Source organism: Mirounga angustirostris, unplaced genomic scaffold (assembly GCF_029215605.1).
Source record: "Mirounga angustirostris isolate CCGP_5_RB_7025 unplaced genomic scaffold, mMirAng1.0.hap1 SCAF_15, whole genome shotgun sequence".
In the NCBI taxonomy this organism is placed as follows: Eukaryota; Metazoa; Chordata; class Mammalia; order Carnivora; family Phocidae; genus Mirounga; species Mirounga angustirostris.
The window spans coordinates 41,261,649-41,275,392 of record NW_026991723.1 but is presented as its reverse complement, the minus strand read 5'-3'; the positions used below and the strand labels follow the sequence as shown (position 1 = coordinate 41,275,392).

General features: G+C 47.3%; 1 protein-coding gene across 2 annotated transcripts in view; it reads left to right on the top strand.

Moving 5' to 3' along the window:
- The first annotated feature begins 358 nt into the window (after window positions 1-358).
- TTC39B (tetratricopeptide repeat domain 39B) overlaps window positions 359-13,744 on the top strand; it is a 126,688-nt gene continuing 113,302 nt past the window's right edge. For both annotated transcript variants that reach the window (XR_010407723.1, XM_064579476.1), the window contains exon 1: window positions 359-619. Coding sequence is in view for 1 of the 2 variants with exons in the window: in XM_064579476.1 (XP_064435546.1) it covers window positions 380-619 (240 nt within the window). In the remaining variant the exon portion in view is untranslated. The remainder of the gene's footprint in view (window positions 620-13,744) is intronic.

The following is a 13,744-nucleotide window of genomic DNA, read 5'->3' as shown; positions in this document are numbered from 1 at the left end:
GATGCTTCCATCCGCCTCAGGGGTAGCGTGGCCTTGACCTTGATCTCAACCCGGCGTTCTCTCGGCTGCAGGCTAGCACTAGCCCTCAGCACAGCGCAGGAAGCGGGTTCCCTCAAGTACTCTCCCAAAGGTGGGCCAAACTACCGAAGTCCCAGTCTGCGAGATGACCCCGCCCGCGAGATGACCACGCCCACGACATGGCCCCGCCCACTGGTGGCCCCGCCCACAGGGAGTCCGAGGCCGATGCCGGCTCGGGGCGGAGACGCGTTGAGGGAACCTGGTTGGCTCTTCAGTTTGGGCCGCGTGGGAGGGCGGGGCGAGGCCTGAGGGGGCGGGGCTTGCGGTCCTCCGGGCCGCTTGGCGCCCGCTGGGGAAATGGATGCTCTGCAGGTCCGCGGGCGCCGGGGGCGGGGAAAGCACTCGCTCGGCTGCGCGCTGGCCCCGCCCGGGACCCGGCCCGAGCGCGGGGCCGCCCCCTTCCTCCTTCGCTGGCGCTGGGCTGAGCCCCGAGCCGAGAAACGGAGTCGGCCCTGAGCTCCCAGTTTGGTTTTTGGGTGGCGGCAGCCTGAGGAGGAACATGGCGCTCGTAGGCAACGGAGCAGAGCTGGAGGCGGACGAGGTACTGGCTCGTGGGGGTGCGGGCATTGCCCCTGGAGTCCCGGAGGGATGAGCGAGCCCGGCAGGGACGGCCAAGGTCCCGCCCCCTGGTCCCCAGTGCGGGACTAGGCAACCTCCCGTCCGGAGGAGGGGGCAGGGGCTGCGGGTGGGGGCACCCAGCCTGGGAGGTCTGTCCGGACGCGAGCGTGAGGGGCGCTCGGAGCGGAGGCGCTGTGGAGGTTCTGGGCGCCGGCACCGTGGGGTCGTGGTGATCGAGGACACCACGTCGGGTCTCGGGTGGATGGGTGCCAGCGCGCGGGAGCGCGGGACTCTGAGTTTCTTCAGGAGCGCTTGGGCTTTTTGAGGTCCGACCCTGAAGTCCCGACACTGGCCCTCTGGGGTTTGTGGAATATCATTTCTATGGAAGTTTCCAAGTGGCAGAACCGACAGGCTTACAGTTGGTGACAGGAGGGGGCTAGCCGGGTGTGGGTGGGGGAGAAGGAGCCCGAGGCGTGTCTGCACGAGCGGGCAGGGTAGGGGCTGCCGAGGGGGCTGGAGGGCTAGGCTAGGGCTAGGAGAGCAGCCGCCCAGGAATTGGTGCTTTCTCCTCCGTCCATAGGGCACAGGCCTTTCCGTGCAGGTCCGCAGTGTCGGTGGTGGACTGGGGGGGGCGGGGGGAAGGCGCTTCGAGAACCGACTCCGGCTTCCCGACTTCTCGACTGTATTTAAGTAATTAGTCACTTCTTCCTGCGGCCCGGCGCGCGGGGGTCTGAGCACCCTAGGGCGCGCGCGCTGTACCTGTTGATTTATTGACTGTTGCTTCCAGCATTTGGGAGCCCCGGAGAGACGCTCCCTCTTGCGCTGGAAGTTGAGGCCGGCGGCAGGAGCAGCCACCGCAGCACCCACAGTTGCTGCTGCTGCCATTTTACCTGACTTGAATTTTACAAGTCGCTGCCGGTGGAGGTTTAGTTTCAAATGATGCAATAGTGGAAGATCTGAGGAGGCGGGTTAAGATTCCTGTCCATCTCTTTAATGTTGGGAAACTCCTGACAGCGAATACTGTGTTTTCAGTGTAGCCCTTAAAATAAAAGCGAAACAAAAACCAAACTACAGCTCCTTTACACGATTGACAGGCAAGAGGGCAAGCCAGGCTGTTTAAAACCTTTCTTACAGCCAGTCCCTTGCAGTGAGGATCCCCAAGACCACAATGCAATGAACTAGAGCTTGCTAAGTTGCATCTTTTTATTGTTGAAACTTTGACACTACAGGTAAAGGCAGATGATGAAATAGCGTATTTGTTGCGATTTTCATCCATGACAACCTTTCTTTATTTATAGCTTTAGATTGTCTTTTGGTATGACCTGGAGGCTTCTGTTTTTTTCTTTCCACCTGTCTTAGTTCTTTTCTGTAATTGAGGTAGTAAACCTTTCATCGTGCTTTGACTATACATACATTCCCTTCCTCAAAAGTTTTTATGGCTGTCTGTTGTATATTAAGTTAGGTATTCATATGTCTGACATGCAAGGCCCTCTAGGTATGATCTAAATATGATGTTCCAGCCCATCCCCAACTGCTTCCCTATGTATAATCAGTTAGTTTAATCCATGTTATACTGGTATTATAAATGAGGAAACAAGACTGGCAGTACCTAGTAAATGTGGATTGAAATTTTTGAATCCCTAGTCTGCTTGTCTAAAAAGATTTGGTACTCTTAGGGCTATAAAATTGTCATGTCAGGGCATTGTTGAGAGAGAAACGGGATGCTATTAATAATTAACACTTGGACAAAAGGTGTAAACTGGGACTGTCCTGAGCATACTGAGACCTATAGCCACCGTAGCCATACCCCCTGTCTACAAGGTGATCTGAAGTGTTGAGATGCATTAGCTAGGGAGGAGGACTCTAGGTCTGTGGAGGAAGTTAGGTTTTGAACAGCAGAGAGCTTGGCACACAGATTCTTGGTAAATACACATTTGTTGAATGAATGAATAAAAGCATAAATGATGTCACTTAATGACTTTTCAGTGTTTGCTCTATCTTTCATTTATTGAATTCAATAACTGCTAGGTTCCTGTTGCATGTAAGGTACTACATTGGTCCTAGGAGATGAGCAAAATACAAACAGAATTTTTTGCTCATGCCAAATTCTCTTTTGTCCCTCCATGGTACACCATTCCTATTGGTAGAAATTTTGCAAACATTTATTGAACATTTGCTCTGTGCTCAAACTTGGTAGGTGCCTTAGAAGGAGAAGACACAGTTTTAGCTCTCTAGGATTCTCTGGCTAGGTAGGGAGATAGGACATGTGTATAAGAACTCTGGAATAGGAGTGCCTGGGTGGCTCAGTCGTTAAGCGTCTGCCTTCAGCTCAGGTCATGATCCCAGGGTCCTGGGATCAAGCCCCACATCGGGCTCCCTGCTCGGCGGGGAACCTGCTTCTCCCTCTCCTCCCCCTGCTTGTGTTCCTGCTCTCGCTATCTCTGTCTCTGACAAATAAATAAAATCTTACAAAAAAAAAAAAAAAAAGAACTCTGGAAGAGAGCTCAAGGCAGGGTAAGCAAGTAGGAAGTACTGCATTGTGGACTGGGTACACTTGACTTACTTGTAGAAAGTCCCTAATCCTGCAGTGGGCTGAAGTGCTATACCATGAGTGAACAAGACCCTGTTTGTTAGTTTTCCTGGGCGTGTGAGGCTAAAATGGCTTATTTCAGCTGGGGAACTTTTTAAACACTTAATATACATTTGATAGTCTTTGGGGCCATTTGACCTCTCTCTCTCTGTCAAATAAATAAATAAAAAAAATCTTAAAAAAAAGAAAAAAAAATTTAAAGTAGGCTCCATGCCCGGCGTGGAGCCTGACGTGGGGAGCTGAGATCAAGAGTTGGACACTTAACTGAATGAGCCGCCTAGGCATCCCTAAAAAATAACTTTTTTTTTTTTTTAAAGATTTTATTTATTTGACAGAGAGAGACACAGCGATAGAGGGAACACAAGCAGGGGGAGAGGGAGAGGGAGAAGCAGGCTTCCCGCGGAGCAGGGAGCCCGACTCGGGGCTCGATCCCAGGACCCTGGGATCATGACCTGAGTTGAAGGCAGACACTTAATGACTGAGCCACCCAGGCACCCCTAAAAAATAATTTTTTTAAAAAAGATTTTATTTATTTATTTGAGAGAGAGAATGAGAGCAAGCGAGAGAGAGAGAGAGCACATGAGAGGGGGGAGGGTCAGAGGGAGAAGCAGGCTCCATGCTGAGCAGGGAGCCCGATGTGGGACTCGATCCCAGGACTCCAGGATCGTGACCTCAGCCGAAGGCAGTCGCTCAACCAACTGAGCCACCCAGGCGCCCAAAAAATAATTTTTAAGAAGATAATTTTTCAATTGTTTTACTTTTGCTGGAGAAATTACAGTGTTGAATGTCTTAAAAATTTGGTTACATTGCTATTATTATGTAGAAATTGGAAATTTGCATGTGTAATATAATATATTACATTAAAAGCTACTCAGCAAATAGTTATAAAGTTAAATATTAATAGTTTTAAAATTTTTATTTATTATTTATTTTTAAAAAAGATTTTATTTATTTATTTTATTTTTTTAAGATTTTATTTATTTATTCATAAGAGACAGAGAGAGAGAGAGGCAGAGGGAGAAGCAGGCTCCCCGCTGAGCAGGGAGCCCGATGTAGGGCTCCATCCCAGGACCCTGGGATCATGACCTGAGCCGAAGGCAGACGCTTAACGACTGAGCCACCCAGGCGCCCAGCTTTAAAATTTTTAATTTGACTTAAAATATTTATTCAGTTATTCCAAATTCATTATTGAATAAAAAGAATAAACTTTATACTAGTTCTTTTAATGTATAAAGCACACATATATATCTCTCAGTGCTTTTAAAATTTCATGGTGGTTGTGGTTAGGAAAAAATGTCTAATAGGGCTCCTTAGGAGGGCAATAATGAGAAAAGTTGAGAAACACTGAGTTGGAGAAAGAAATAGCTCATTTGGCAGATGCTTTCATGGTCTGCCTTTTTGGCCCAGGATTTTTAAAATTTTTTAATTTAAACTTTTATTTATTTATTTTGGCTCAGGATTCTTTTTAGATCTAATTTTTTTTAAAGATTTTATTTATTAGAGAGAGAGTGCAAGCGTGTGCGAGCGAGCACACACAAGCAGGGATGGGGTGGTGGGCGGGGGGCAGAGGGAGACGAAAAGGGACAAGCAGATGCCCTGCTGAGCGTGGAGCCTGACTTGGGCTCAGTCCCAGGACCCTGAGATCATGACCTGAGCTGAAATCAAGAGTCAGGCCTTTAACCGACTGAGCCATCCAGGAGCCCCAGATCTAATTCTAATTTAGAAAATTTATCCATTGGAATTTTAGATGAAGTTTAGATAAGATTGATTGCTGTAATTTTAAAAATTTTTTTTAGAAGAATTTATTTATTTATTTGACAGAGAGAGAGTGAGAGAGAGAGCAAGAACAAGCAAGCACAAGGAGGGGGAGCAGCAGAGGGAGAGGGCGAAGCAGGCTTCCTGCGGAGCAGGGAGCCCGATGCGGGGCTCACTCCCAGGACCCTGGGATCATGAGCTGAGTCGAAGGCAGACACTTAACCGACTGAGCCACTCAGGTGCCCTGCTTGCTACAATTTTTTTAAGAATCAGATTTGTTCTTTCATTGCACCACTGTTCATTGAGCACCTGAGAGGTGCTACCAGTCCATAGATGCTGGAAGTACACACTAAGTGCACACTAAGATAAGACTGCATTACTGCCCTTGAGGAACATACACTCTAGCAAAAGACACAGTTACACAAGTAACTAGTTCTATCTTTGGGTCAAGGTAGAAAGCCATGTGATTTATCATCCATAGCACGGCAGTATGAGAGTAAATGGATGCTTTCCGTAATTACCCTAGGACAACAGGTGCAACACAGGGATGCCACCCTAGTTTAGGGGCTGGCAGGGCCTTTAAGGAGGAGATGATATTTGAACTGGGTCTTGAATGGTGAGCAAGCTTGTGCTGGGCAGAGCAAGTGGGATAAGGCGCAGGCTTGGTGGAAGTTGAGATGGGCGCGGATGAGAGCACACCTGGGTTCAGGAGGGCACACACTCAGCACGTGGGAGGGAGAGCTGGTGAGGGCTGAGACTGCAAAGTCCAGCTTGGATCATGTGGTGCAGCATCTGGAACATCATGCTAAGGAGTTTTTAGGAGTTAAATCTCCTAAAAAATGGGAGTCTGGGAGGTTTTTTAGCTAGGCAAGTGGGGTAAGGTTATTTATTTTAGGAAAATAAATGTGGTGAAGTTGATGCAGCCAGATTGTGGAGGTGGCAGCTGGATGGGCGAGTGGCTGTTGCAACAGTTAATGTGGGAGGAGGTGAGAACTCAAGTGGAGCAGAGACCACAGGCTTCCAGAGAAGAGGCCAGATGTCAGGGAGAACATGGAGGAGGAACGGGCTTGGCGACCTTTTCCCCAGTTTGAGGGTCAGTGGATGGGGAGAGGTGGGGAGCTGCTCAGTGATAATCCTGGGTTCCTTGTGTGGCTGGGCGGTGGTGCTGTTAACGCAGGAGGAGTGGGTGTAGAGGATGGGGGAGGACCTCACATAGAACATGCTCACCCTTGTGGCTCGCTGTGACTTTCCTTACCAAGGGGAGCATGAACCCTTTGTAAGGGCATGAGTTTGGGCCAGGTTAAGAAAGCGTGTTTGTAAATTGGTTCTGCAGGTTAGTGGGAGGAAAAAATAGCATCAGTTTATACCCTCAGCCTCTCATTCCTGCTTAGGTTAACCAACAGGCAGTTTTCCTGAAATGTTCATTCTTGAGTCTCCTGAGATGCCATCTATACTTGGAATGCCACCTTCTCAGGGAAACTTGCCTTCATTTTCTCTTCCCCTTCCCTTCGTACTTAGATACCCCCTTCCTTCCTTTCAAGTCCAGTAGCAGAGGTATGCTCTCTCTCGAGGCAGGTCTCAGATCTTCCTGGCATTAGCTGTTTGCCTTCTTACCTTGGTTCTGTGCCCAAGGGTCCTGTTACTGATTACCCACAGTGCGAATCTGATACTGTGAATTCTGTGAGGCTCACGGTTTCCACCTAACCATCTGTTGACATCTCCCTAGCCCCAAGTTTTGGGGGCCCCAGTGGCCTTCTCAGGTGGGTCTCCTGAAGTCACTATGTGCTCACTTTCCAGAAGATGTATACATGGACTGCCTGGGTGCTTGTGAGGCTTCCTGGGCAGAGCTTGCTGCTGGTCCCCTCCTGGGTCAGAACTCTCTTCTTCCACTCACATGCTTAGTGGGTATTGGTCATACACCCTCACTGGTTGGCTGTATTGGTTGGGTCGTCACACCTCTCTAAAGGGACTCCTCAAGTGTGGAATGCCTGGCAGTTCATAATGCCATTATGCAACTTACACTCTTTATCTAAAGACTTTGGGTATGTAGTAAGTTCTTCTTTGCCAAGATGTGAGGACGTGTCCCCTTAGTACTGCTGATATTATGCTGACATGTATATAGGGCCTACATATTTTTAAATATTTTAATGAAATAATACCACATATATGTATTTGTTGGGTCTGATTGCAGCTAGTAAATAAGAATTATTCAGTCTAATGTGTCAGATATTATTGCATTAGGTGCTGTAGGGGCAAACACAGCTCCAGCTCTAAGTTATGCCCTAGTGGGGAACGGGAGCAGGTATAGACAAATAGACATAATACTCTGGGCTGAGAACCATAAAGGAGGGCTACCAGGGTGCTCTGGGAACACAGAGGAGGGCACCTCATCCGAAGGAGGACATTGGGCGTCAGGGATGGTTTCCTGGAGGAGGCCACTTCTTAGAAAATCTGGATCTTACAGGATGAATAGGGGTCGGCTGCATAGGAGAGAGTTGGGAACCAGGGGAACTCTTGAAGTGTGTCCCAGGGAGAAGCAACGGCAGGCATAATATAGAGAGGTGAGGGAGAGTTGGTGGTGTTCTGGGTGGCAGGGAACGAGTCTGGAAGGGTAGGAAGGGCTGTCTGAGTCTTCCATGCCAAATTGTGGATCCCATTGTGTGCACTTAAGGGTTTAATCGAGGAGCGGTATGGAGAGATCAGCAGGTGGTTGGGGGGGCTCTCTCTGGCAGTGCATGAAGGCTGGTGAGAGGGAGACGGGACCTGAGGTGGGGAGGCAGGTAGTTTTCTGGTGTTTTGTTTTGTTTGTCCAGTGCCTGTTAGAGCCCACTGAAGGCCGACTGTATGCCAGGGTAACTAAGCAGTGGGATAACACGATGGGTAAGATACAGAGCAGATACCTGGGAATACAGACACACGCACACAACTCTGACCTGAAATGGGGGAGAGTCTAGACAGAGTGTAAGCACCCTGGCGCTCCTAGGAAGAGGTGAGGACTTTTCACAGGGCAGTCATCAGGACATCATGGGGATGGTGTGCCCCTACCCGCAAGTCAGCTGAGTTGGCTTCCTGACCAAATCTTTGTGTGACTTGGAGCTACCCAGCTGGGTGACTTAGAGCACGTCCCTTAAGCCTTTTGGGCTTCAGTTTCCTCATAGGTAATGGGAACGAGTTGACGTTGACCATCTTTTTCTGAAGTTCTTTTGAACTTTGACATCTGTGATCTAGACAGTGGCTGTTAATCTGGATGGTGAGGGGTGGATTTCAGTAGGCAGCAGTGGAACGGATCACACCTTCATTCCTTCAAGCAGAGGGAGCAGCCGAGGAAACATGCTCGGGCATGGATGAAGCATGACGGAGGTGCTAAGCAGAGGGTGAGTGGGAACTGCGGGCCGAGGCAGGGGAGCCGTACTGTGTGTTGTGGCAGGTTCTGAGAGACCTTCAGTGCTCAGCTAAGGAGCTTGGGTTTGGTTTTTTTCTCATTTCTTTTTTGACAGTGGGGAGACACGTATCCTTCCATATTTGGGGAAGGTCTTTCCTTCTCTTTTTTTCTTCCCTCCCTTCCTCCTCCCTCCCTTCCTTCTTTCTCTCTCTCTCCGCCTTCCAGTAAAGGAAGCAATGATGATTCTGCAGTTCTATCTTAGTTTCCCTTTCTCCTTTCCCAACTCATTCTTGGAAATTTTAAACTAATGACTGTCAACTGTAGTGCAGTGGTTAAAGAGGCAGACCAGTCAGACGTGCCTGACTAATTCCATAGGCTTATGTTTCGTCACATAGATTCTTACAAAGTTCTGAGATGCAGAACCACATGACCCACCACTCTGGTGCACTCAGCAGGACCAGTCCAGGTTTCTTGGGGAGTCCCCTTAGTCCTTTTCTCCCTCTCTGCTTCCTTAGACCGCTCTGTTCCAGAGTTCTGGGGGTCCTGGTCTGTTTTCAACTCATGAGCCACAGTTCCTTCCATTCAGAACTAAAGGAAACAAACGTCAGATTCTCACATCATTTTTCAGGCCAAATGGGGTGTGATCTTTTCGAAAGGAGGTGGGCAAGACAGATGACCGAGTGGGAGATTCCTGAAGAGAGGGGAGTGGGGCCTGACTCCAAAACCTCTCCCAGAAGCACTCATGTGTCATCATCTGTGCGGAATCATTGATGGGGTGCTCATTGCCCAAGAGCAGCTACTCCCTATGCAGAGTAGTATTGAGCTTCTGAAGAGGGCCAGCTTCCCATTTGCTGTGTTACTGGGCATGCTGTTTAACCTGTCTGATGCTCTTCATTTATAAAATGGAGATAATGATACCTACCCTATAAGGTTGCCGATGAGGTTGAAATAAGAGTCTACTTGACAAAGCCCTTGGCGTATAGAATTACTCCAAAAATGGTAGTTCTCTCTTTCCATATGCTTTTACCTTAAGACCTTGCTGCCACTGTTCATTATTTATGGGTTTAATGAAGAATCTACCCAAATGTGTGTTCAAATATAGTTTTACCTTATTTTTGCAGCCAACTGAGAAGGAAATTCTATGTAAGCCCACGTCCGAGAAACAGGAAGTGACTGGCCCAGGGTCACTCAACTCACTCAGGCACAGAATTGGCATTAGAAGCCAAGTGCTCTAACTCTACATTCAGTACCCTTCCCACTAGGTCAGAGAGTGGCAGACTTTGTCAGAAGGACAAATGCACTCTGCCCCCTTCCTGCCTGTTTTTGTAAATAAAGTTTTTTTTGTTTTGTTTTGTTTTTTTAGAGGGAGAGAGTTTAAGAGAGAGAGAGAGAGAACGTGGAGGGGCAGAGGAAGAGGGAGAGAGAATCCTCAAGCAGACTCCCCACCGAGCACAGAGCCTGACTCAAGGCTCGATCCCACATCCCTGAGATCATGACCTGAGCCAAAATCAAGAGTCGGACACTTAACTGACTAAGCCACCCAGGTGCCCCACAAATAAAGTTTTATTGGGACACAGCCATGCCTGATTGTTTAGGTGTTGCCTGTGACTGCTTTCACACTATAATCACAGAGTTGAATAGTTGGGACACGGACTATATGGCCCAGATGGCCTAAATACAATTATCAGTTCTTTATGGAAAACGTTTGCTGACCCTTGTACTAGGTGATTTCAGGGGCTATGTGCAAGTTTATAATGTGTTGTAAGCCTTATGAATTAAATTTGCTTATTTCCTTAGTACTCATATAGGCATCAAAAACTAGGAAAAAATATAAATCTGTTTGACACATCCCATGAGATGGTATGGTACAAGTCCTGGAGTTAGACGGACATGGGTTTGAACCCCTGCTCCTCCATGTACAGCCTTGGATAAATTAAGCTTCAGTTTCATCTGTAAAATGAAGAGAATATAACCTACTTCAGTGGGCTATTGTGGGGGTTAAAGCCCTATAAAGTGCTTAGCTTATGGGGTGCAAAGGTTGGCTCTTAGCTCTGTTGTGGTGGAGACCTCGCATGCAGATGCTTGACATTGTTTTCCGAGCACGGTAAGGAACCGGCTGTGTGAAGGTCGGCCCCTCCAGGCTCCAGCGCAACTCCCGTCCAGCAGGTGGATCCCTTTAGGATAGAAGCAGTTAGCTCTCAGGTCAATCCCAAGACTCCAGCCGGGTCAATTCTGTGAGTTTGTAGTCTTCACACTCTCCTGAGGAGGGATCAGAAACCACTTACCACAAAGGAGAGTGGTCAACAGGGGCTCGGTGCAGAACAGTGTTAATGTTTGTCAGGGAGGCATTTGGCAGTATCAGTTATATTTTGAAAATGGCATTTCCCCATCGACACATAAATGTTACATAACCTTTGGTTTTTCCAAACATTTTGCTGTGCAGGATGGTCCCCCCTTTAACATTGGAGAATGTTGTACCAGTCTTTGCAGCCTTCTCATGTAGCACCTCAATGTTAACAGGAGACTGACTTGTGTTCGCTTACTTAGTGTAAGAAGTTAAAAGGTAAAGGAGGTGACAGTGTGTATGCGAGCACTCTTGGCCCTGGAGGTGGTTCTGGGGTTCTTGATCAACCCCACGGCAATGTGCCATGCCAGACTGCTCTTCCTAAAGTTCAAGTCCTGTTTAAAATCTGTTCACAGCTTCTCATTGCCTTTGAGGTATTATGCAGACACCTTAGCATGATAATATAAGACCTTCCCTAGGACCTAGCTCACGGTTCTCACACTTTAGTGTGCATAGGTCCCCAGCTTAAGGGAGCGAGTGACTTGTTAAGACGCACATTCCGAGGCCCCCCCATGCCCCCGAACCAGTCCTATTCAGTAGGTCTGGGGTGGCTCCCAGAAGCTTGCATTCCTAACGAGACTGACAGTGCTGAAGTGCTTGAACCATCCCGTGTGCTCCCCAGCTCCCAAAAGGTCAGTCCCCGCTTTTAAAATGCTGTCCCTCACCTGGCCAGTTCCTCTTCACTGGTTAAGACCTGTGGGCACCTCTCCTCCTCCAGCCTTTCTAGATATTCCCTCCTTCCCTCCCCTCCAGGTGTTCAATAACTGTGTAGCATTCTTGGCTGCCAGGGATGGGACAGAACCGTCCCCTTGTTCCTAAGGGAGAGAGTGGTTCTTCTTTCCAGCGGAGAACAGAAAAGGAACTCCCTTCAGGGGTTTCTAACAGAGTGGTATTTTTATCTTAACCAGGAAGGAGAATTTGCCTCCACAGTCTATTGGCCTGATTTCAGTACACTTGAAAAACAAAACAGCTTTATTGAGGTGTAAATACATACCATAAAATTGACTCCTTTTAAGTGTACAATTCAGTGATTGTTACTAGATTTATAGAATTATGCACAAATCATCACAATCGAGTTTTTTTGAAATTGAGGTATAATTAACATAAACCTTTATATTCATTTTAGGTATACAACATAATGATTTGATAATTTGTACGTATTGTAGAATGATTGCCACAATGAGCCTAGTTAACATCTGTCACCATACATTAGTGACATTTTTTTCCTTGCGTTGAGAACCTTTAAGATCTACTCTCTTAGCAACTTTCCAATATGCAATATATTATTATTAGCCATAGTCACCATGGTGTACCTCACATCCCCAGGACTTACTTATTTTTTAACTGGAAGTTTGTACCTTTTGACTCCCTTCATCCATTTTGCCCCCCAATCCAATTTAAGAACATTTCTATCACCCCATAAAGATTCCTCGTACCCATTTGCTCTTATCTCAATACACTTTTAACATTTAAAATAATTGAACAATTTAAAATCACCAGAAGTAGATAAAATTTCTCAGGCAGAAATAAAAATGAGATGCCAGTATATAGGATAAGGATAATGCAAAAGTGTTAGGCATCAAAAGACAGGACTGGAGAACAGGATGCATTTTTTTAAAAGATTTTATTTATTTATTTGAGGGAGAGAGAACAAGCTGGGGAGAGGGGCAGAAGCAGAGGGAGAAGCAGACTCCCCGCTGAGCAGGGAGCCCAACATGGGGCTCAGGGCTCCATCCCAGGGTTCTGGGATCATGACCTGGGCCAAAGGCAGATGCTTAACCAACTGAGCCACCCAGGTGCCCCTAACAGGGCACATTTTGGTCAGCACTTGACGTGGCTCTTACACTGTGACATCATCAGAAGAGAGGTTCGAGGGCTGCATGAATTACCCCTGTCCAAATGAAGAATTTGTGCTGTTTGCAGGAAAGCAGATGTGTAGTGTACATGGATAAAGTTTTTTCCTTATTTTCTAGTTCATTCCCCAAGGCAGAAGCTATTTATGCAATACGTTTAACTCCTGCTAGAGGAATAAACAAGCGATTGCATTTCTAAGCCATTAAGCAGTTGAATAAAAGGGACTGTCCCCATAGCTAAAGTCTCAAGTGGGACAAAGAGTCAAATGAAATCAGCCTCTTTTTAGGTGTCCCTGAATTTCAGATTTGTGTGTCTCTTCTTAGGAATGCATGTGAGAGGGTGCCTGGGTGGCTCAGTCGGTTAAGTGTCTGCCTTCGGCTCAGGTCATGATCCCAGGGTCCTGGATAGAGTCCCGCATCGGGCTCCCTGCTCAGTTGGGAGTCTGCTTCTCCCTCTGTAACCCCCACCCCCACCCCGCCGGCTCGGGCCCTCTCTCTCTTTCAAAAATAAATAAATAAAATCTTAAAAAAAAAGAAAAGGAATGCATGTGAGAGAGAGGGGAAAGAATACAGGTGGGCTTGCAGGTTAGCAGATATCACCCGAGAGGGTTCTGCCCGTGGCTGGCAGTGTGACCTTGGGCAAGTTACTTAATCTGATCCTCTGTGAGCTTCAGTTTCTCATCAGCAAATGGGAATTCTAATGCCCACCTCACAGAGGTGCTGGGTGGGGCCTTGGAGAAGTGGCTCAAGCCGGGTAACCAAGGGCCAGGCACTTGGAGCCATAGTTTCCTGCTCCCACAGTGGGGCTGCGCGAAATAGCACATGCTGTCTGGTTGGGGCAGATAGGGAATGTTCACAAAATGAGGATGACTATAATCTATTCATACACTTAATGCTCTTAGAAGCTTGAGCTGTTCACATTTCTAACAGTTTGCTAATTTAGTAATAATAGCATGTATGTGTGTGTGTGTGTGTGTGTGTGGTATTCCTTCCAGCTTTTCCAAATGGAAAACATTGAGATCCATGGAATTCTTTTTCATCAAACTTAAAGCACATCTACTCTAATTTCATAAATAGTTGAGATGACTTTACTAAGACATGAGGCTCCATAAATCAAAATGTATCTAATTATATTTGGCATTTTAAAAAGTAAAGCTACTATCTTAGAAAGAATCATTTTCTTC